Raw genomic sequence first — 23,848 nt, 5'->3', positions numbered from 1 at the left:
TGGACTAGAGTTCACCTAAAGGCATGTGGGAGACTCCATGGTCAAGAGGAAGAAAGTTCTTTGGTCTGATGAAACCAAAATGGAACGTTTTGACCATCAGACAAGACGGCAAACACTGACATCACCACAAACACACCAGCCCCACTGTGGAGAACGGTGGTGGCAGTATTATGCTGTGGGGATGCTTCTCAGCAGCTGGCCCTGGAAGGCTTGTAAAGGTATATGAATAGGGCACAATATAGGAAAATGTTATTCCGTTTGCAAGAGAACTACAGCTTTGGAGAAGATTTATCTTCCAGTAAGACAATGAGCCGAAGCATACAGAGAAAGCTACTCAGGAATGGTTTAAAGACAACGAGGAGAATGTTCTGGATTGGCCGAGTCTAAGCCCAGACTTCAATCCAATAGAGAAATTGTGGCTGGACTTCTAAAGGGTTGGTCGTGCCCAGTACCTGTCTAACCTGACAGAGCTTGAGCAGTTATGCAAAGAGGAATGGAGTAAAATTCCAGATTCAGAGTCCAGATCTATCAACACAGACTCAGAGCTGTGACTGCAGCCAAAGGTGACTCTACTAAAATACAAAGGTGGTGAATATTTATGCACTCACTTATTTAAAAGCCAAATCATAGTCAGAATTACTGATTTATAGAATCAATAAAAGGGTAAACATCCAAGGGGGTGAACATTGTTTTTAGCAGTGTAAGAGTAAGTAAACAACATTTGTAAAGCTGCTGTGATGCCTCCATGAACTTTATGGATATACGACAGATCCATAACCTCGTTTACCATCGGATCTTTCCGGATCCAGGTCCAGAGCTCACTATTGAATTTAGAGACATGATTTGATTGATATCATTTTATGTGTCTGTGTTCGTTGCTGCATCTTATCAGTCATTATTTTGATTCAGCTCAGTCTTAAATCAATACAGCCCAGTACAGAGGAGGTAGGCAGTGTATCTGGATTATAGACAGCGCTGTGCATCCTCTGGTGTTTTCGGTCTGGCAGCAGAACATTTCTCTTATCGCTGCAGAAGCAGGCTCAAGGACACACTAATGGAATAAAGGAGAGATGAAGCCATCAGACAAGGACATCTGGAAAAAAGGACAGAGTGAATAGAGCTGTATTGTACTGAGGCTATTCACTTCCTAACCTTGACATAAGAGCCATAATCCTTGAAGATTAGCATTCAGTTATGAGTGATCGATGCAGAAACGGAACCTCTCTTTACTGTAATATTTCTAAAACATGCTGATCAAAGTCAAATAAGTATTTATGCACACAAACATATGGAGGCACCACCAGTTTTGTCTTATAATTCCAACATGAACAGTATTATAATGCCAAATATTGAAAAACTAAGTGTCTTGGTGGCCTCTCTCTCTAGTCTCCGTCTTGCACGCCCACTCAGTTTGTGAGAACAGTCTGATCTAGGCAGATTTTGCCCCCCCCCCCCCACTTCAACTTTTCAATAACCTTTGCTCTGAGTTGCTTGGAGTGTTCTTTTGTCTTCATGATGTAATGATAGCCAGTGATGCTTATTAACCGGTGACTGGGTTCTCCAGCCTCTCTTTATACTATAATCACTACACTAGAATTTTGTTGCCAAAAAAAACAAACTATATTGACAATAATTAATTCATAAAATCAATAAGAGGGGCTGAAAACTGACGAATGTTGCAAACAATATTAATGACAATAAAAATGACTTTTTTTTCAACTGTAGCATCAGGCTGCAAAAAAAAAAAAAAAAAGGAAAAGTGAAGGTGGTCTGAAAGCTTTCTGAATGTAGGCCAGCATTGTTTGCACTTGTCAGCCACCGTAGTTTACCAATCAATCGAGAGGTTAAAAAAATGCCACAGGTTTGACATTACCTACTGGAACAGAAAAACAGGATGTGGATTTTGTAACTGAGACATCTAAATGCCATAGCAGTGTAAAATATTAATGACATATTGATTGTCAATACCTTTAGTCAGTCTGACCTACATGCTGCTTCAGTATGCAGATATGAGCTGTTTCTTAATCCTTATTTATGCTGGACCAGTGTTGTGGTTGAATTGGATATATTCATCAGGAGAAAAAGCCCTCAGTGTCTGTAAATATTTATGACCAGTTGGTGATAAAGATGACGGATGCTTAGGTATTGAGTTAAGTGACTTTAGGTAAATGGCCTCAGCATTGATTTCCTGTTTCCCTGAATGGGATTCCTGTCACGGAGCAGGAGGGTGTTAAGAAGATCCCATTATCTGTTGTTGTAACATCTGCAGCCTCACACGGTTCAGTACTCGGCTTATTGGAGATCTGTTGTCCTTTAGAGTGACTTTATTAGGGCTGAGCACCGACCTCGGCCGGCAAGGACTCAGCATTTTTCTGTCAGTAGAACCGTTATTATAGGGGCTTTAACATGCTCAAAAACTCACCGAACTTTACAGAAAATCTTCCCCCAGTGGAAATTTTTGTATTTCGGTGGAATCTTACAAGTCCATTAAGCAGGGGTCTAAGCAGGGGTCCCACAGGGGCCCCAAACGTGAGATAGGGGACGGGGTAAGAGCTACATGCATGGAAATCTGTCTACATATATATCATGATCAGAAAACAGAAAGTGTCTCCTGAGGCCATCCTCTAAAATACAGGATGTGCACTACAAACAGCTAAGTGTCAAAATTTGGCGTTTCCGGGCGATTCACAAGTTTCATATTTTAACAAACTAGTCCGAGGGATTTCATCCGATTCACTCCAGATGTTGTCTGCTCATACTAGACAACCCTGAGATCTTAAGTTGTGTGAACTGTGTTTTCATCATAGGGTGGGGCTGTGACCCGCGGCCAAACTTAAACTACTTTTTTGAACATTTTTTGCAGTGAAAATTCAATAATAATGCCTTATAACTTATTAATGCTTATTTTGATAATCACCAACTTATTAAGGATGATCACATATTGATCCTGAATACATTCATACTTCAATATCATTACTTTGCCACAGCGCCCCCTTCTGTTTGAACATTTCTGCCTCTGATTTTTGTCATTTTCCCTTTAAATATTCAGCACCCACACACCATTAAGCTTATGCTTATAAATTTTGTTCTGTATATGTGTGAAAGCCCTACAAAAAAGCCTCATGGAGCCATGCCCAACTCCAAACAGGAAGTCCACAAACTTCATTTCATTTCAAAATAAGACATTTTTAATAGTGCCAAATGGCTTTAATCTTGTATAACCTTGGTAAACAATATTCTGTGATCTTCTGCTCTTTCTTGCAAGACAATGATATCATACTGAACAAACCCACATGCAAACATCTCATCATAGTGCCCTCTAGTGGCAACAGGAAGTGACACAAACAGGTCAGTTATTTTGTCCTCTTAATGTGCTGAACCTATCAAGCTCTAATTATATGCTGAAGTCCTCAATAAATGCCAACAACACAGATATGTCACTTCACTGAGGATGGTGAGCATTTCAGTGTCTCGCCAATTTCACAGGAAGTTGCCATAACTCTTATTATGAAACTTCACCTGTATGACATTATAGTCTATCTAACTTCTGTTTGGTATTTTCTCCTGCCAGAATATTGTTCTTTATTTTTTGTTTAAACATTTTTTTAATTGCATTGTAATAATTTATACTATTTGATGTTCATTTGAATGTTTAATTTTTCACGTAGGAGGGCCACTCGACAAGCCCGCTCAAGTTTCTTTGGCTTCTCCTGCACATTTACTCATTATCTGACTTAAAAATGTATGTAAATGTTAATGTCATGGTTTTCAGTAGCGCCACCTACTGTAAGACTCCAATAGCAACCCCCTTAGAAAAAAAAATCCAATTTTTTTTGGTATTTTACAAAATAAATAACAGTTTTGGCTTGACCACCTTTACATATCAGCATCTTATTTTGTTATATTGCCATCTAGTGTTGATACCCAGTACTACCTCATATACAAAGTGCAGTATCTCTACTTGAGAGACCTGGGAGGATCTACATGGTCTCTGCTGTGCTGCAGCACATTGCACAGGTTGCTATCACCCAAGAATTCCCATGCACCCGCGGTTGCCAAATGATGCGACATGCGCCATGGTACAGGGGTCCTTCAGTGCTGCTTGCAGCCCTAGTTTGTGATGAAATTGTGATTTTGAATATGTATGCAAAGCTTGATTTTTTTTATTTCTTCTCTCTCAGGTCCAGAGGAGAGTCAGTGAAGACGTTCAGCATCCCGACAGAGGACGAGGACAGCGAGACGGAGCGAGACACACACACATCCCAGACTTGGTGGCTACATGCTCAGTTTGCTTTGATTTTAAGGAGAACGATTTTACCGATCAGGAATCATGGATTTTGTGATGAAACAAGCTTTAGGTGGTAAGTACACCTCATACAAATGCTTGAGCCATTTTCTAATTCACTTTCATACAACACTTGGCTTTCTAAGTCTTCGTTGCTGTTTTGGAATTCCAACCTGAAACAGGCCTCTGTCTTTAATAATGTTGTTTTAAATGTTGGAAAAAGTCAACATGTGACTCTTAAAGTAGCTCTTACATTGGCCTAATACCGCCTTTTATGACTTAGAATTATGAAGATGACATCAGATGTTATAAGAGTCATAAACAAGAGTCCATATCTATTCAGAGCACCTCTCCTGATATTATGATGGAGTTTGCAGAGGCAGTGTTACTCTCTAAGCGCACCGCTGGCTGAGGTTGGACTCATTCAGTTAGAGCAAAATAAAAACGTCTCTGTGAGTGTTCTTATAAGTGAGGGGCCCCCAGGGGCCAGAGGTCAATGTCCCTTTAAATCAACTCTCTCATCTAGTTTCATCAGCTCAGTGACCAGCAGCTGGAGTGAAATGAGATTTATTCCCTCTCCCTCTCCATCCTCCCCAGTCTTCTCATTCCTCCCTCCTTGTTCTTAGTCTCCCTTGTTTATTCCCGGCTGTCTTTACACACCTAAATCTTTCTCTTAAATTCACTTCTTACCTCTTTTCTCCATCCTTTCTTCCACCAGAACGAGATAATTTGCTGCATGATAGATTGCTTTTGAAACTGCGCCCCTCTGAAGTCCAAAACCCAGACTGGAGTCAGACCGAGGCCACTAAATTAATTTCACCCTGATTGGACCTGGGCACTGCTGTTCCCTCTCTTCATATTGACCAAATTTGAGATTGGATTTACCATCCACAGGGGCTTTTCTCGCTTTCCTCTCATTCCCTTTTACATTATTGAAAACTGAATTATCACATCTCAGATTTGAGGAGATTTCAGTTCCCTTTACTGATTTCAGCTAAGACTTTTGCTATAAAATCTAATCTGTATACAGTAGGACCTGCCTCAGTTACGTAGTTATTGGTTTGGTGTTGTATTTGGTTGTAGTCTTTATTGTTTTAGCACTAAGATGATGGCTGCCTCCATGCATTAAAACAAACAACATTCAGGGCTTTTACCGAGGGATCATGTAAGCAGTCATTCTGTTGTCAGCTGTTCAAATGAAGAGAGAAGTGTGTTAGATTTTTCAAACTAACTGCTGCGTAGTTAAAGCGGATAGTCTGCCGCAGCGTCTGTTTTTGTTCCAGGAGGATTATCATCATCATGTAAAACGTACTATTCCACCAGGTTGAGACGTCCGGCTCCAGCCTTTTAGTCTTTACTCCTGTCAGCAAAGAGAGAATGATTTAAATGTGCCACTATTTTTCAACCACATGCAAAAATTTCACACACTGCAAACTCAGCATGCACTTTAGACTTCTCAGTTTTCCACGTCTGACACACGTTGGCTACTGTCATCGGCACGTGTCCCTTTTTTTTGGCCAGTGGGCTCATGAGCGTTCACAGGGCCACCATGGGACCATGCCGATGGTCCACAGCTGCATTGGTGCATCACTAATAAACAATGTGTAATTCTTTGGTAAAATAACATTGAAGACAGCTAATAAAAGGAATAAAAGCCTAAAAACTGACCTACTTGTGAACCTAAAGATAGAACCGTGAATCATATTGTTCAGCCCATCTCTAAAGAAAACCGTCTTGTGTCTCAGTTCAGTCAAATTAGCCTGATCTGGCAGACATAATGAGGATTTCTAAAGAACTTTACTAAAGAGCTTAAAACCACTTCAGGCTGAGAGGATAAAAATATACTTTTCAGAGATTAAAAGTTTATTTCTTGCTTCTGGAACCCAAAGGAACCTGACTAGTTTGTGATTTTTCACTTGTTTTCAAGGCTGTAGCTGGTAAAAGCGTTTTTTCTTTCACTGATACCCCTGCACATCGTTTTCTACACCTCTTCATGAGGCAAGGCCACCAATAAGGGGGGGTAAAAGGGAATGCTAGATAGGGCCCCCATGGAGGTCTGCAAAATCATGGTCCACTGTAAAGTTAATCTGTGTAATGATATTTTGTATTTAACCTGAATAATAACCACTGATATCAAAAGAACAAAAAATAAATGTATTTATTTATGCTATAGTACAATATGGTATTTTCACAAGAAACCACCTCTCTTTAAACAGTTTTACCTTTTGTTACTAATGTTAGCAATGTAGTTAGGCACATTAAAACTAACCCCAATGGAAAATAATGTTAGACTTCATTGCTAAACCATGATGTATTCAGACATGACAATACCAGAGAAGAAAGCACAACAAACTGTGATCACTTCTGGGGGGGAAATGATTAAATAATTGCAGAATAAAGGCAACAGTGGTTTAAAAGTGGTAAGAATTGGCAGAAATAAGTGGAGAAAAGCAGTGAGAGACTGGCAAAAATGGTTCTAAAGTAGCAAAAAGTGCCACAGGGGGCAGAATTAAACCGTGAAAAGCAGTGGAAAGCAGTTAAAATGTGTCAAATGTGGCAAAAGAGAGCAGAAATAAGTTGGGAAAAGTAGAAAAAAAGTGGCAAAAAATGGGTTAAGGTTGTAAAATTTGGCTTAGAGTTGTCCAGAGTGACAAAATTGGGTTGTAAAAATGGTGCAAAGCTGTTAAAACATGAAAGAAATGGTTATGTTTAGAAAAAAAATGCATGGTGAAAAGTTGTTAGAGTGGTAAAAAGAGTTTGAAAAGATGCAAAAAAGGGATTAGCAGTAAATATGGTTTGAGGAAAGGAAAGAAGTGGCAAAAGTATGTGGTAAAATGGTGAAAAGTGGTTAAAAAGTGGCAAAAAAATGGTTTAAAGTAGCAAATGGTGGTTTAAAGTGGCAAAAGAATGGCTATGAGTGGCAAATATGGGCAGTAAAGATTGTGAAAAGCAGTCAAAAAGTGGCAAAAAATTGATTTAATGTGGCAAAAATAGTTTCACAGAGGCAAAAATTGTCCAGAAGTGCTGGATATAGGCAGTTAAATTGCAAAACAACATTTAAATGTGGCAAAAAATTGTCTGAAGTGCAGAACTGGGCAGTAAAAATGTCAAAAAGCAGTTAAAAAGTGGCAGAAATGGGTTTAAGGTTGAAAAAATATGTGGTGAAACATTGTTAGAATGGCAAAAAGAGTTTGATATGAAGTGTCAAGAGTGGGTAGTAAAATGGTGAAAAGTGGCAAAAATTGGCTTAAAGTCGTAAATATTGGTTTTAAGTGGCAATAGAATGGATTTAATTGGCATAAACAGGCGGTAAAAATGGTGAAAAGCAGTTAAAAAGTGGCAAAAAATTTATTTAAAGTGGTAGAAATGGGTTAAGTGTGGAAACAAATTTGGGAAAAAAGAAGGTGCAAACAGTGATGTGAAGGGGTTCAAAATGAGCTCAAAGTGGTCGGGGGGGGCAGGCAGGCATTCACAGGGTGTTTCAGGAGCTCTGTCAATTCTGTGGGTAGGCCTGCATGAGGTTAACAAGAGGACCCCTCACCTTCACAACACAACTAGGTTGGAGCGACCCCCCCCCCCCAGGAAATGACCCATGTGGTCATTCCCAACAAAACCATTTCACACAGAGGAAGATTCATCCAAGCAGCTGAATACCGGAGGAGAATACGACATCAGAGATGTCATTTCATGCTCTGCTGCTTGTACACATGCAGGGATGCTCATGATTGGCATGCACTGGAAAAGTAGAGCTTCATAAATTTCTTATCGCTGAACACCACAGTACAGAAATAATGCAGTCAGGTAGATGTTTTTAATAAACACAACACTGTTAGAGAGGGGGGGTTGAGGTGGTCAGATATGTAGTGGAGGGGGGCACAGCTTTTACCTGCTTTCTTACCCAGGTGAAATATTCCCTCCATGCTCCTCTCCTCCGTCCCTCTGCATAATCAGAGCCGGTTTTAAAGTCACTTTTATCATATCACAGTCCTGTAATACTGGCGAATTATCAAATATTACTTTATGCAAACAGTTTGGTATTAAAAACACAATTCCAAAAAAGTTGGGGCGCTGTGTAAAATGTAAAGAAGAACAGAATGCAATGATTGTCAAATCTCATATTTGATTCACAGTAGAACACAAACAACATATCAGATGTTGAAACTGAGACATTTTATCATTTCATGAAAAATATGAGCTCATTTTGAATTTGATGGCAGCAACACATCTCAAAAAGTACAGACAGGGCCGTGGTAGTCATTGTGTAGCATCCCCTCCTCTTTTAACACCAGCCTGTAAATGTCTGAGGAATGAGACCAGTTGACTGAGTTTTGGGAGAGGAATGTTGTCCCATTCTTGTCTTATGTGGGATTTTAGCTGCTAAACAGTCACGGGTTTTCTTCCTTTTTCTGATGCTCCAAATGTTTGCTGTAAGGGAAGGGTCTGGACTGCAGGCAGGCCAGTTGAGGACCCGGTCTCTTCTTCTGTGAAGCCATGCTGTTGTGATGGATGTAGTATGTGGTTTAGCACGGTCTTGCTGAAATAGTCGAGTAAAACTGAACTGTGTGCCGAGCTCTCCTCTTTAGTCTTTAGGACATGGGGTTTATGGTTTCCAAAAGGAATTTCAAGTTTGGATTCATGTGACCACAGAACAGTTTTCCATGTTCCCTCAGTCCATTTTAAAAGAGCTTTGGCTCAGAGAGGACGGTGGCATTTCTGGATCCTGTTCACATATGGCTTCTTCTCTCCATGATCCAGCTTTAACTGTCATTTGTGGATGGCACGGTCAACTGTGTTGACAGACGATGATTTCTGGAAGTGTTCCTGAGCCCATGCAGTGATTTCAGTACAGAATCATGCCGGTTTTTAATGCAGTGGCCCCTGAGGGCCCCAAGATCACCAGCATCTGATACTGACCTTTGGCCTTGCCTCTTGCTCACACAGGTTTTTCCAGATTCTCTGAATCTTTCCGTGATATGATGGACTCTAGACGGCGGATGTACAAAGTCTTCACACTTTTTCATTAAGGAACATTTTTCTGACATTGTTCCACAATTTTTAAACACAGTTTGTCGCAGATTGATGAACCTTTGCCCATCTTTACTTCTGAGGGCATCTGCCTCTCTAAAATACTCCTTTTATACCCAGTCATGTGACTTATTTGTTGCCAGTTAACCTTATAAGATGCAAACTCCTCCTGCAGCTGTTTTTCATTCCCGCACTTACTTTTCCAGCCTTTTGTTCTCCTGTCCCTACTTTTTTGAGATGTGTTTCTGCTATCAAATTCAAAATGAGCTAACATTTGTCGTCTCAGTTTGAACATCTGATGTGTCGTTTATTTTCTACTGTGATTAAATTATGGGTTTATGAGATTTGCATAGTATGGCATTCTGTTCTTTATTTAACTGTTGCACAGTGCCCCAATTTTTTTGGTACTGGGGTTGCATTGTTTTCGATACTATGACAATACAATCAATACAAGCACTATTATAAAAGCATGCTTCCAACGTTTCTGCCTGAACCTGAACAGAAGCTTTATTTTTATTAGAAATCGTCCCGTGCTGAATCTCGCCAGGCTAATCCAACACTCTGGCTCGGCCGTTTCTGTTTCCCCACAGGGTATTTTTATCTACTTTAACACACAATTGGAACAGTCAGACTGAAAAAAGACTTTTCCAATAAATCACAATGGAGAATAATCAAATCTAATCCTGTCCTGAAGCTTTAAGGAACCGGAGCTTGATGCTTTTCCTGGACTCAGGGAGGGTTCAAGCAACAAAACAGCAACCAGGCCTTCAGTTTAGATAAATAACAGAGCTACAATATCTAAATAATGCTCCGTTTGAACATGCAGCTCCTTTACTCCATCTGTCTCTGTCTTAATTCATCCATCACTCCACCTTTTCCTCCTTTGCTTGTATTGTGGCTATCCTGCCCTGTGTTTCCTGATTTAATTCATTCATCCATTCTCCTACATTCTCCATACAATTCCCTCTCCTCCCATCCATCCTTTTGTCCCTCCTGCAGGGCGAGGGGCAGATTTGGTTGTTAGCATTTTTATTCTCTTAACTCTGACCACCCTTTCCTCCTGGCCGAGCATCCTCTCTTTCTAAACCTCCTTGTAATTTACCTCCCGTAGAGGTGCCGTGACCTTTTCTCCTGGAACAGAGTGGCATTTATTTCATTGGGCCGCAGCTGGCTGTCCATGAATACATACATACACCCACACAAACACACAGTCGTGCAGAGATGAGGTTTCAGTGGTTGTCAGAGTCCCGGGGGGGAGGATACCATTTCAGGATGAAGTCTTCTCCACCCAGTGGGAGTGTTGTGTTGAGATGGGCGTGTCAGGATATCAATCTAACAGTAACGCTGCAGTCTTTCTCATGCAAACAAATGAGCTGAGTACACTACACTGATTTAGTCATTGAGTATTATTTGTCTTTTTGCTGAAATTCCATGCTAATGTATTTTCACTGGTGGTGCACTGGTGTTTGCAGAAACACTGCTAAAAATGTGCCTATAGAAGACAAACATGATAAACTGCCCTTGAGCGGCCCGCAGCAGGCAGAGATCACGGGAGAACTGCGAGTTCATGCAGGAATAGTACGTTAACAGCGGACTATTTTACCTTTTGGGGTTAATTTATCATCCTTTCTAGTATAAGTCCATGATATTATTGCTTCCACCATTGTGTGAGTACATTAGGAAGTTCAAAGGTTAATGTTTGCTTAAAGGATCTGTGGTTTTATGTAAAATTATTGGGCTAAATGTCCTCAAAAGTTAATTATTTCTTGTCAATGGCGCCGTTGTAGCTCTATGACCCACTGACCTCTGGCTGCAGGATGAGACATAATGTTGATATAACGATGTTTTGGGATCAGGAGTCGGTGCATTGTGTTGTATTTTTAAAGAACCGGATATTCTATGCTTGTGAATTCCTTTTTTGGAGCTTTCTGATCAACAGGTATTGACGCAGTTTAGCAGCAGCTGGCACTGAAAATAAACCTGCAGCATATCTCAAACAAAGTGGAGCGAAGTGGCGTTCTAGGCATGCGCCGCTGCCGGTCTGGAGCGCCGGCTGTGGAAATGCTCTGATAGACTAGAGAGGGAGCGATTTGCTGTCGCTGTATGTGGAAACTGGAGGTCAGGCTGGCCACACACTACAGCATTTACCTCCACTGCCTCCCCCGACGATCGTGGGGGCGTACCCTGAGTGGAACCTTGCCGAAAACTATTATTTGTCTGAATGATCCTCATGTGTGTGGTGTCAAATTGATTGTTTTACTGCTCCAAACTATGTCATAGTCTCCCAGACCCAAAATCTTAAATATCAAACATGTTTTATATTTTAGATTCTAGGTCGTAGTACCTTTGACGGGGTACCCACAACAACCAAAAAGAGTGAGCTGACCAGGCAGCATATCCAGCCAGATCATGCATACTTTTACTGTTCACAATTGTAGCTTAATTCCAGACACAATCTTTCCCTCGGTTTATGATTTGCTGCACCTGTAGCACATGCCAGCGCAGACTGTTAGCAAGAGGGTATCGACAGACATTAGTGTTTGTTGTTGTTGTTTTTTCTGAAGTCACGTGATCACTCAAGGTCGTTGGCATGTTGGCATGTGTGTGATCTCCATCGACCTGTCAAAGTGACCTCTATGATGCTAACCTTGCTCTGAAATCAGTTCTGACCAGTCAGCATTGTTTAAGGAAATCGAGGCTGTAACTACTGCTGAGTTTAGTTGTACTGTGAGCCAGTAGTGATGGCTGCTAGCACTGTAGTCGTTAGCTTGGATATACAGTGCTTAACAAATTTATTAGACCACCCTAACCAAAGTAAGGTTTCTGCCACAGCTGCCCTAAATTAACAGCATTGGTAATTACCAAAATCAATTTTTATTTTTCTGCAATGGTTAATACACCAATATGTAGAAGCTCTTTAACCCAAATGATATTTTTAATGTTTAAATATAATTATTATTGTTTTCCATGAATTTTCAAATGTACTGATTTACAAAAAAACTGAAAAAACAGTAAAGCACATTATTATTTCTTGATTAATGTGTCAAATTATAGTTATTTACCTGCATTCCTGAAGAGAAAAATTAGTTTTAGTGGTTGAATGTTATGCTTGATTCATTTCTGAGTTCTCAGAGAAGCCCAGTGAGCCGGCTCAAATTTGGGTGAATTCAGTTTGAAATTCCTCATTCCTGTTCAAAATGGTAAAATGTGGAGAGCTCACTGAAAATGAAAGAGTCCACATTAAAGCACTTCATGATGCTGGATGGTCTCTGAGACAAATATGACAGGTGGTCTGATACATTTGTTAAGCACTGTAGCTCTAGTATAGTGGCATTTGTAACAGAACTGGGCCACATTTATGTATGGAATGAAGAGCATAGAGCCACACTGTGAGCTTTGCATGACGGAAAAGATGTGTTCACTGTTCAGCCAACCTGCTCTGGCAGGTAACCATTAGCCTGGATGTACAGAACATAATTTTTGCCTTTTATTTACTTGTTTTGATAAAATATTGAGTCATACATCATATGACAAGCAGTCTTAAAGAAAACATGACTGTTGTGAATGTATAAATAAAGCTGTAGGTTATTTATCAGCTTAAAAACCACACAGTCTACATCATTCTGAGACAAACAGGCACAAAGCATCCTTCTTTCCACTTTGTCCACTCAAACTTTTATCTAATCACCGTGACACAGACACATACACACTCACTAATGTCATTAGAGGTTAAACGCCTCCTGAACATTTCATCGATGCAGACTGAAGTATAGATTTCAGCTGCAGGCCACAGATTTTTTTCAGCTGTTGTTTAATTAGAAATCGGATTCATTCGCTTCCATGTTGTGTTGCATTAATCAGTCAAAGACAGGACGTCACCAATCGCAGAGAAGTAGTCATTGACTGGTGTTTGCATCACCAATAGATGCAAAATTTTTGGAACTGCTTTTTTAAATCATTTCAGCTGATCAAGAGGTCAGAACCCATTCATTTGTGGAGAGACTGGCTGGATGCTCATGGAAAAATATGGCCAATATATAAACAGAGGAAACCAAAAGGCATGAAAAATGTCTTATCCCCTCATTGTAACGGCCGTATCATTTAAAAAGACATGTTTATTAAAATATTTTAAAAAATGGCTTTTAAAATGGTTTGGTCCATACGATAGAGGCTTTTTAAAATATTTTGTTCCTTGCTTTTTTTTCCAAATTGTTTTCTCTTTTTTGTGTTGGTTCTGTTTTTCTTGTAGTTGTAGAGTCTGTTTGCTAGCAGCTAGCCTGACTGAGCTTAGCACTGTGGTGTTTATCAGAAGGAAAGACAAGCCTGGGGAAGAAATGCATCTAAACAGTGGGTTAAAATAGGTTTAACCATTAGAATTTATGGGGAGAATGGTTTGCAAGTGGCAAAATGGTCATTAAAACTAGTGCAAAGCAGCTTAAATTAGAAAAAAATGACAAATAGTTGTGAAATTGGTTAAAATGGGTCAACAGAGGAAACAAGTGGCAGAAACTGGTAAAAAGAGACAAAATATGCTGAAATGGGAAGAAAGGGTTTAAAACTGGGTAGGAATTGTTTTAAAGTGGAAAAAATGTCCTTAACAGAGGCAAAATATGGATGGACATTGGTAAAAACGGTTAAAAGAAGCAAAAACTGGCAAACATTTTGCAAAATTGATGAAAAGTGGAAAATAATAGTGGCAAAAATGGGGAGAAAAAGTGGTTAAAAGGGGTTAAAAATGCAACAAAACCCTAAAACATTCACCCCAGAACAAAATAATTTTTAAGCACTTTTCAGCTCTTAAATGAAGTTTCTGTTAGCCACGATGCTAGCCTTAATGCTACTGATCTGACCCACATGCATCGATATTATCAATAAATCACAGCTGAGGGCTCTGGGTTCGTCAGGGGTCTGTCCAAATCAGTGTGGGTTTTGTACCTCTAGCTTTTAAATCCCCTGACCTGTGTTTTTACATTTGCATTTCTTTTGGTGAATCGTCTCCATGCAGAAAGGGTCGGGGCCTGCATCGTTTGACAACATACACGGGTGAACTGCTCTTATGCAAAGTATTATTGGTGCAGGGATGCTTCAAGTATCTAGAAATATGGCATTTTCCTCATAACAGATCACTTTTTTGATAAAAACACGACATAAAGAAGTATGTGGCTTGCAGAGCTAACTTGTTAAACTGCACAGACACAGAGAGAAAGATAAGGATAAGTTGAATGTTGTTTATTCTTCCCACCAGATTCTCATCCTCCTCAACAGAAAGGTACCATCCAATATTTCCCTCCTGTCATGAACATCCTGCTTTCCTCTCTGAGTCTGAATATCAGTCATCTCGCCTTTCTCATAAAGAAATTCATATTAGAGATTACTCCGATAATCTCTCAGACATGAGCGTGGGCCGGTCCCGTCCAGCCAGGTCGAGCTCACGGTTTCATTTCCTGTGCAGACGGGATGACGGCAAGGACGCTGCAATAACAAAGCAGGCTGTTGGGTCGCCAGACTCTAGAAACCAGTTTACAGTGTTCAGGAACACCTCAGGAGAACATGAGGAGTCAGTGACGTAAACACGACGCTGCACTACCTCCCAAATATCTGATCGATGCTGCAGATTTTTCATCTGATACGTGAGGGCGTAATTTTGCGATGGAGGTCATATTTTATTTAAACGAGTTCCATTTTTCAAACCCTCCACCCTGAACAAATTATCCAGCTGCAGCACCATCCATCTTGCCCCCTGGGGGGGGGGGGCTTTATGTTGTCTCTGACTTCCTCTGTGTCATGGTCTCCTCTGTGGTCTCTGTCATTTTTAGCTCAGTATTTTATCAACATTGTTATTTTTTTTAAAAGCATCTTGAGATTCTTAGAAAATGAGATAAAACTCGCTTTCCTTGCTGGCTGTTTCAGTCTGGGTGCGTGGCGTCTGCGTCACAGCTGCGTCAAGGCTTGATTTTCATTTTGATGAGCAGCCTACCAAGACGGGCTTTCAGATACATGAGCATACTATTGCATTAGCGCACTCTGTCCCACAGTCTGGGTCAGGACCCACAGTTTTAAGAGTGTACATGTGCACGCTTCATCATGCAACCATTGATTTTCAGGCAACAGCTGAAGTGCTGCAGTCTTACGGGAGGATGCATGGCGGCCGTGATGCATTTGTGTCTGTACAGTTGACAGCAAGGACTCTCCAGTTTAAGCTTGAAACAGCACAACGTAAAAAATAAAAGCGTTACAGAGATGAGTGAGAAAATCTCTTAGCTTAAATACTATCATCTACCAGGGGGCTTACACAGAGAAAACTAAATGTGAACCTCTTAATACTGTCACATTAACCAGGAAGTCTTTGGATGTCAGAGTCATTTTGTACATGCACTCCTGCAGATTTCTCCTCCCACAGCGGTTCTAAAATTCATAATCAGCCCCAACCAAACCTACCACATCAATCCAACATATCCCCAATTCTCCATGCGTCTTCTATTTTGACTTTTGTCACGTATTTTAACTCTTAATTTGTAGTTTGTTTTTTTTTTAGCTGGTCTCTGATAGAGGAAAGAAGGTGGGGAGGGGACTCTGATGGGATGCAAAGAGAGGAACAAATACGGAGGGTGGAGGACAGAGGAGAAGGACGTATGAGGAGGATGGATGGATGAGAGGAGAGGACATATGAAGGGTAGAGACTCTGAGAGGTTAAAGAGAAAATGCTCTGCCCCTCTGGAGAATGAGGAGGAGTGATAACTGACATTTTTACTCTCTTTCTGTCCCTCCCTCTAGTAGTTAGTAGCAGATGTTCACCACTCAGTCTGGTTCTACTCAAGGTTTCTGCCTGTTTAAAGAAAGTGTTTTTTCTCTCTGTGACCATGAGCTTCATGGACCCACTACTACATCAGTGAATGAGTATTGGTGTGTATGAATGAAATTAGCTTTTAAATATAAATGTTTATAAATATATATATATATATATAGAGAGAGAGAGAGAGAGAGAGAGAGAGAGAGAGAGAGAGAGCGAGAGAGAGAGGGCTATGGAGAGTGACCATCAGCATAAGCTAATCCCATTCATTAATCTTGACAGCCCCTATACAGAGGTAGCAAAACTTCCTGTTGGTTAGTAAGCAAGTCAATGTAAAAGAAACTTCTCACTTCTCCTCTTGTTCCCTGAGGAACAGAGCACTTCCTTTATCAGTGTCAGTTGTTTTCATACAGTCCCAGTATACAGACGGTCCATATGTGGTGTGTCTGAGTGCTTTTACACACCGAAGCTCACACAGCGGATGGTCTGACCTTCACCCGACTCCCCACTGAGTCATGGGGAACGTTTCACCATCCCCGCCTCCCACCAGCTGAGCGCTAATTTGTCATCTTCAGATTTGCTGCCACCTCGCAGCGCTGCAGGGCAATTAGGACCACTGTTTGAGACCGACAGGACGGGCCACCGCTGGTTTATAAACCTGGGAGGGAACCGGTCCTTATATTCTCATTTTTCGGAGTAATTTACTCTGCTTCTGCAGAAATGTTCTCATATGGCCCCTTAAAGAGGCAGCTCTTTGTTGCCACTATTTTTTCTCTTTATAGGTTTGTCATTATTCTCCATGACTGCAGCGTTAATTTTTAATGATCTTCATGACTTCTAAAAGCAGCGGTCAGTCCTGTAATGTTCTCAAACATGAAATCTCCAGAGTAAAGTCATAGAAAAACCTCAGACCAGGCTGGGGTTTCACGTTAGGTCAGCCAAAAGAGACAAAGCTTCAGCCAAAGCAGTCACACCCTCATTATAACCAGCTCCTAATGGCCTCTAGTGTGGGTATATTTGAGCTGGACAATCACTGAAGCCTTTTCATTTCCCCTATAGCTCACAATGTCAGAAAAAGCCTCCCGTCCCATTCCTTTCCTGAAATAATCCCCTCAGAGTTGAACCATATTTAGCTCTTATTCCAGCCCTGGTTAAAGAAAGGTACGAGATGACAACCCAGTCGACCAGCCCGGCTCTCCGCTCTGCAGCGCCTGAGAGAAAAGATCAATACCCAGATGAAGTTTTCTCTCTGCTGGAGGATCCATAATTCATACACGCTCAGGTGGTCCTGTATTTACTATCGATCAGCGCGGGGTAACAGCAGCAACATCGATGGCCCGAGGGAGTCACTTTCACGTCTACTGAGCAGCTCCTGTCACTGATAAAGACGTGAGAGTGTTTACGAGGAGAGGGAGAGAAGGAGGAGAGGAGAATGAAGGAGATAGAGGCATCTTAGAATAACCTGGGTACCTGCTCCCCCAAAAATCTCTGTTTTTATTCAATTCAAACTTTATGTTCCGAGAAGATCAGCTTAGGCTCTGAACTCTTCAAAATATGTCTCAGCTTTACATTGAACAGTACACTGGGGGTTAATTATTCAGAGGTTTCACCCCCTCCAGAGCTGGCTTCACACCTTGTGGGCCCTGGAGGTACTGCAGGTCGGCTGTGAGGGGTCGATTGCAATAAGAAAACAACAAGCATTGTGACCTGATTTTAGCATTTTGGACTACTGTTACCATGTTGCCATCACCAGGGGCGTAGCACAGGGGGGAAAAGGGTACTGATTACCCAGGCCTACAGTAGTGAGGGGCCCTTGAGGAACCTGCAATGAAAAGTTTGTTTTGATCTATTTTTTCTAGTGTCATTGAATCAAAAGGGACAAAATGAATCAGTCAACAGACTGAAATTTGTATCAAACAGAGTAAAGTAAATACTGGGGGGGCCTCTGTCCCTCCCTTAAAATGTCCAAATGGTCTAGTCCAGCAAAAAAATAACACAAAACAACATGCCAAAAATTCCTCCTCAGTGATCAAAAAGACTCATTTGTTTAGGGGGTAATTCATTTTTTTTTACGTAGGGCCAGGTAGGTTTGGGTGGCTTTATTCCCATTAATAAACTAGAAAAGCACTCAGAGAGCGCAGACCTCCGCCATCAGCCCTATCTCCCAATAGTGAAGAATCCTTTAAAAACATTCCTGGATCCAGACGGTGGTCCAGATCACTCCCAAAATCTAATTCGCCGATTGCTTCCTACCCGGTGGGGTGGAGACACGGTGAGGCAAAGCATTGGCTTCGCTACGTGTGGAAGTCATGGCAGAGGGTGAATATTCCTCTATTCCTCCCAGCATTGCGAGTATTCTTGCTACAGTTCGCTGTCTTTTTCTCTGTTACGCTCCAACTCGTCTCCTTGACCGGGCGTGTGTCTGTCAAACTCTATAAACTCCAAAACTTTGAATAAGTTACTCATGTCCGCCATCTCCTGGTGTAAAGTGGTAACAGTGCAGACCTCTGCCATTAGCCCTATCTCCCAACTGTACAGAATCCTTTAAAAAAATTCCTGGATCCAGGTTTTGATCCGGATCAGTCCCAAAATCTAATCAGTTCTTCCTTATGCCATTTCTGACATTTCCTGAAAATTTTATGAAAATCCATCCATGACTTTTTGAGTTTTGTTGCTAACAAACGAACAAACAAATGAACAAACAAACAAACAAACAAACCCACCCGATCACATAACCTCCTTGGGTTTATTAAAATTAGTTCGGTGATCTGAGACATTTAATTGGGACAGATTTAAGAGAGAAATCAGGAAGGGGGCAAATACGTTTTCACAGCACTGAAAATATTGCTATATTTCTACTATACTGGGCTACTATAATGATCTGAAATACAGCCAAACTCCTGCTCCTGTGAAAATTAAAACATTGCCAATACATCTGTGCAATCTGGACAGTGTGGAGGAGTTTTCGTCTTTAAGATCACAGCTTTAAACTGATCAGGGTGTTAGATCAATAAACCAAAAACAAAAAAAAAAAACGTTGCCAACTCAGCCCGTTATTGCTTTGCTTCTTGAAATAATGAAATAGTCTGTCTTTAAACGTGACCTAGACTGTGATTGGTGATCGATCAGTCAGATAGAGGCTGTACACCTGAACGTGTCGGCTCAGATCCTGCAGACAGATGGCCCACACCACATGGAAGAATGTGTTCTTCTCCGTCTCAGTGGTTCTTTGAAACATTTCCAGCTGGCTCTCCTTCTCTTCTGTTTTTCAAGTCCCCCTCAAGGATCTTCAGAGAACCCCGTCGCTACATAATCCTCAGAACCGCTAACATAGAGAGTTTTAATTGTTGAATATGACAAAGTATGCCAGTGAACATGTGGTCTGTTTTTGCTCATACTGCTCTGACTACTTTGACTTCTATGGTGGAAAAATAAAATCTTAATTCTAAGGGACAGAGAGTCAGATAAACAGTGGGGTTAATCGTATTATCTGATTGTATTTTTCTGTCCAGGAGCCACCAAAGACATGGGAAAGATGCTGGGTGGAGAGGAGGAGAAGGATCCTGATGCAGCCAAGAAGGAGGAGGAGCGGCAGGAGGCTCTGAGGCAGCAGGAGGAGGAGAGGAAGGCCAAACATGCCCGCATGGAGGCCGAGAGGGAAAAAGTACGGCAGACCATCAGGGACAAGGTAGGGATTTGTTTTCTCATTAAACATTTGTGTTAAGATAGATGTTCACTGTTTAACAAACAAGCTGCAGGTCTTCATTGCTTGAGCTCAGATCTGCAACGTTTAAATGCTCCTAAATCAGGATACACACTACAAGATAATCAAGATGATTTAAGGCCCAGGAATTCAACCAGAGCCACTCAACCACCGGCCATATTTGTCTCAGAGACCTCCTGCATCATGAAGTGCTTTAATGCGGACTCTTTCATTTTCAGTGAGCTCTCCACGTTTTACCGTTTTGAACAGGAATGAGGAATTTCAAACTGAATTCACCCAAATTTGAGCCGGCTCACTGGGCTTCTCTGAGAAGTCAGAAATGAATCAAGCATAACATTCAACCACTGAACTAATTTTTCTGTTCAGGAATGCAAGTAAATAACTATAATTTGACATATTAATCAAGAAATATTAATGTGCTTTACTATTTTTTCAGTTTTTTTGTGAATCAGTAAATTTGAAAATTCATGGATAACAATAATAATTATATTTTAGCATCAAAAATATCATTTCGGTTGAAGAGCTTCTACATATTGGTGTATTGACCATTGGAGAAACATAGAAAATGATTTTGGTAATTACCAGTGCTGTTAATTTAGGGCAGCTGTGGGATAAACCTTACTTTGGGTGGTGGTCTGATAAATTTGTTAAGCACTGTACAATAAGAGTCCTGTTGTGCAGGGGGAACACAGAGGAAAACCAAACATGCGTTCTGTGGATTGTTACATAAAAACAGAGTGATAGCCAGCCAGGAAGCAATCTGGCTGAAGGAGGAAGCACAACAAACACAGTCATGGCAGCGATAGTGAAAGCCAAGCGGATTGTTAATTTGTGGCAGGAAAACATGAGAGTTTAAACATGTCCCGTAAAACATACGACAACCCAACTGGGAAGTACCCAACAGGTTTTTTTTTTTTTTAATCACTTGAATAAATTCAGAGCCTCTCATCCCTACAAAAGGTGCAGGTGATGTTACTAAGCCAATCAGATGCTACACAAAGACTAGGCATGCAGAGTGAGGTAAACAGTAAATCCGTAGGATGGATGGATGGATAGATGGATGGATGAATAGATGGATGGATGGATGGACTAGATCGATAGATACTTTATTAATCCTTTGCAGGAAATTGCTTCATTACAGCAGCAAAACATTCAGACAGCCCATCACGACAGAAACACACATAAATACTCATACCTGTGTATAAGTGATGCTTTATTGATTCAAAAGGAAAATAATGCATCCTGAGGGAAATTAAACAGGTTTACAAAAGCAAAAAAGTAGATTGAAAGTTGATGAATGGTACAACTTGGTGAGATGTTGCAAAAAATAACAGAAAAAAGTGTTGAATGGTGGTTGAAGGTATCACAAATGGGTAAAATGTGGCACACATTGGTTAAAAGAAACAAAATTGGTATGAAAGGGGCAAACTGGTTAAGAAAGGCAAAAATGGGCAGAAAATGGGGAAAGTGGCAATAAGGGGTTAAAAAAGGCAAAAATGGGTGGAAATAGTGATGAAAGGGGGTTGAAAGTATCAAAAAAATAAGTACAAAATAACAAGAAATAGTTAAAATTATCAAAATGGGCAATGAGTGGCACAAATGGCTTAGAAGATGCAAAAATTGACAGAAAAAAGTAAGTGGTTAGGTATGTCAGAAATGGGTAAAAAATGGCAAAAATTAGTTTAAAGAAACAAAAATGGGATTAAAGGGGCAAAACTGGTTTAGGAAGGCAAAATGGGCAGAAAAGTGGCAATAAGGGGTTAAAAAGGCAAAAATGGGCAGAAACACAAGATGAAAAATGGTTAAAAAGTATCAAATATAAGTACAAAGTAACAAAAATATGTTAAAAGTATCAAAAATGGACAATGAGTGGCACAAATTGCTTAGGAGATCAGACCCAATAATTGTTTGACTCACTTTTCAGCTTCAAATGATGTAACTGTTAGCCGTAATGCTAGCTAGAGTGCTCATGATAAAACACACATGCATAATCGATAAATCCCCGCAAGGGAGGGCCTGTTCTCTGGGTTTATCAGGGGCCAACTCTGTCAGCAGGCTGGCCGTAAGCACGGCTGTCTTCCAGCACTCCTGGGTGTGATCTTTAAAAGTTATCTTCTTACTTTTTCCTGGTTTTAATTTCTGTACCACCATGTCACGCCTCCTCTCTTTGTTCAGTATGGACTGAAGAAGAAGGAGGAGAAGGAGGCGGAGGAGAAAGCAGCCATGGAGCAGGCCTGCGAGGGTTCACTGACGCGTCCCAAGAAGGCGATCCCACGGGGCTGCGGAGACGACGACGAAGAGGACGAGGAGAGCATCCTCGACACTGTCCTTAAGTTTCTGCCCGGACCTCTACAGGACATGTTCAAGAAGTAAAACAAAAAACGACGACAGAAATCAAACGAACCCTAAAATCAGGGTCCAGTCTGGCCTCGGCTAGGCTGCGGGGGAAAGGGAGGCGGGGATCTCTCTGTGGGACTTTGGGTGGACAGGGATGAGTGAGGATGAGTCTGGAGGCCAGGATGAGTGTAGGGTGGGAGGGTGGGGTTTTTTGCCAAACTGTTAGAGGCTACACACTGCCTTTCTAGAAATCTTTTACTTTGTTTTCTACTCCTCGACGACTCTTCCCTGTTTATTTGTCACAGTTACTGTACGACGTCTCAACTGCCACTTAGCACATTTCTTACAAGTACGTCCTAGTTGTTGTTTTTACATTTTGACCGGTTGGTCATCGTTTGGTGACGGGGACCAAAGGAGAGCAGTATTCCCTTAAACTACGACCGCTGTCGTCTGTGGTCTTTCACGGCACTGCCACCATGTTTTCCACTAGACGGAGCATGTTTACATCAGTGGGTGTTTTCTACTTTTATGAACCTGGTTTAAGTCTTTATATTGTAAAAATAAAATAAAAATAAACCAACGTTTGAGTTTTTAGGACATGTGCCTTCATATCATCTCCTCCAGCAGAGGAATTGTCAATGAGGGTTTCACTCAAACAGTTGTAGGGATGAAAAATCAGACAGTTCTGGAATCAAGGGTTTGGCTTTCTGGTAGTTTCTTGGACTTCCTGAAGCTAATGTTTGAAGCAGAAACTTCTGGAAACCCAAGATGGCATGAGAGATTACCCAGCTATTCAAAAACGTACAAAGCCTTGAGCATCTGAAGAACTGTTAGCTGCAAAAAAAGCTTTTATTCCCCCTCTTTTTGACCTCTTACTAAATCGGCCCCTGCTAGTGAGACCGCCATCATGCATGAAAAGTTAAGATCCTAGACAAGTAAAATATGACATTATTTTATTTAGCTCAAGGTATCATCCATCCAAGTCGAGTAGATCTGTTTGAACCCAAAATACATCCAGATTTACACAAAGCTCATGCCAAATCATTGTAATGTAAGTTAAGTGTGGTCCTCAGAGACAATCAAGACATTAACACCTGGAAAAGGTGAGGTTAGCCGGTACATTCCATGTCGTCCTTTCCTTTCACCCCAAGTGAGGATTTTTCTCGCAACCCTTGGCTCCAAAGTGGTGGGTTGGGACCATGAATGTGTGCCTGGAGAAATATGTGGCAAAGTCTATGGTTTTATTTTGAAGGAGCTATCTACATCTGTTGTCCATCCCAACTCCAAACCTCCCTGTATTTCACTGAAAAATATTCGATTCTTATTGAACATTTTAAGAAGTTCTGGGTGCAGTTTGGATTTGGTGGTGGGTCCTGATGCTAAACCAGTCCATTGGCTTTATTTATTTTCTCTTTCTCCGTACATGAATGAAAATACCAGGTCACATGTGGATTTTTTACTCTATACTTTCTTTTTGTGTGAGTGTGCTGCAAGCTGGAAATGAAAATGTGCAACCTTTCACCTTTTAACATGTTGCTCAAGTCCATCAACATTAAGACCAAAGAAATACTGGTGAGACCTTACTATTTCTTTTGTCATCGCCAAAATAAAAGACCTGCATGCTTGGGGGGGTTTCTGTATGTGCAAGGTCTGTGGGAGGAATCCATCAGCCTGTTCAGCGAGTGCA

The 23,848-nt window shown here is 41.0% G+C and overlaps 1 protein-coding gene across 2 annotated transcripts in view; it reads left to right on the top strand.

The window, feature by feature from the left end:
• The window catches only part of LOC121516022 (complexin-2), a 69,263-nt gene extending 46,912 nt beyond the window's left edge, over positions 1–22,351 (top strand). For both annotated transcript variants that reach the window (XM_041797053.1, XM_041797052.1), the window contains exons 3-5: positions 4,182–4,361; positions 19,613–19,788; positions 22,000–22,351. In XM_041797053.1, coding sequence (XP_041652987.1) covers positions 4,331–4,361; positions 19,613–19,788; positions 22,000–22,197 — 405 coding nt within the window. In that variant the 5' untranslated portion in view covers positions 4,182–4,330 and the 3' untranslated portion in view covers positions 22,198–22,351. The remainder of the gene's footprint in view (positions 1–4,181; positions 4,362–19,612; positions 19,789–21,999) is intronic.
• The last annotated feature ends 1,497 nt before the right edge of the window (positions 22,352–23,848 follow it).

Source organism: Cheilinus undulatus, linkage group 10, assembly GCF_018320785.1.
Source record: "Cheilinus undulatus linkage group 10, ASM1832078v1, whole genome shotgun sequence".
NCBI lineage: Eukaryota > Metazoa > Chordata > Actinopteri > Labriformes > Labridae > Cheilinus > Cheilinus undulatus.
The sequence above is the reverse complement of the archived record's forward strand: the minus strand, read 5'-3'. Positions and strand labels throughout refer to the sequence as shown.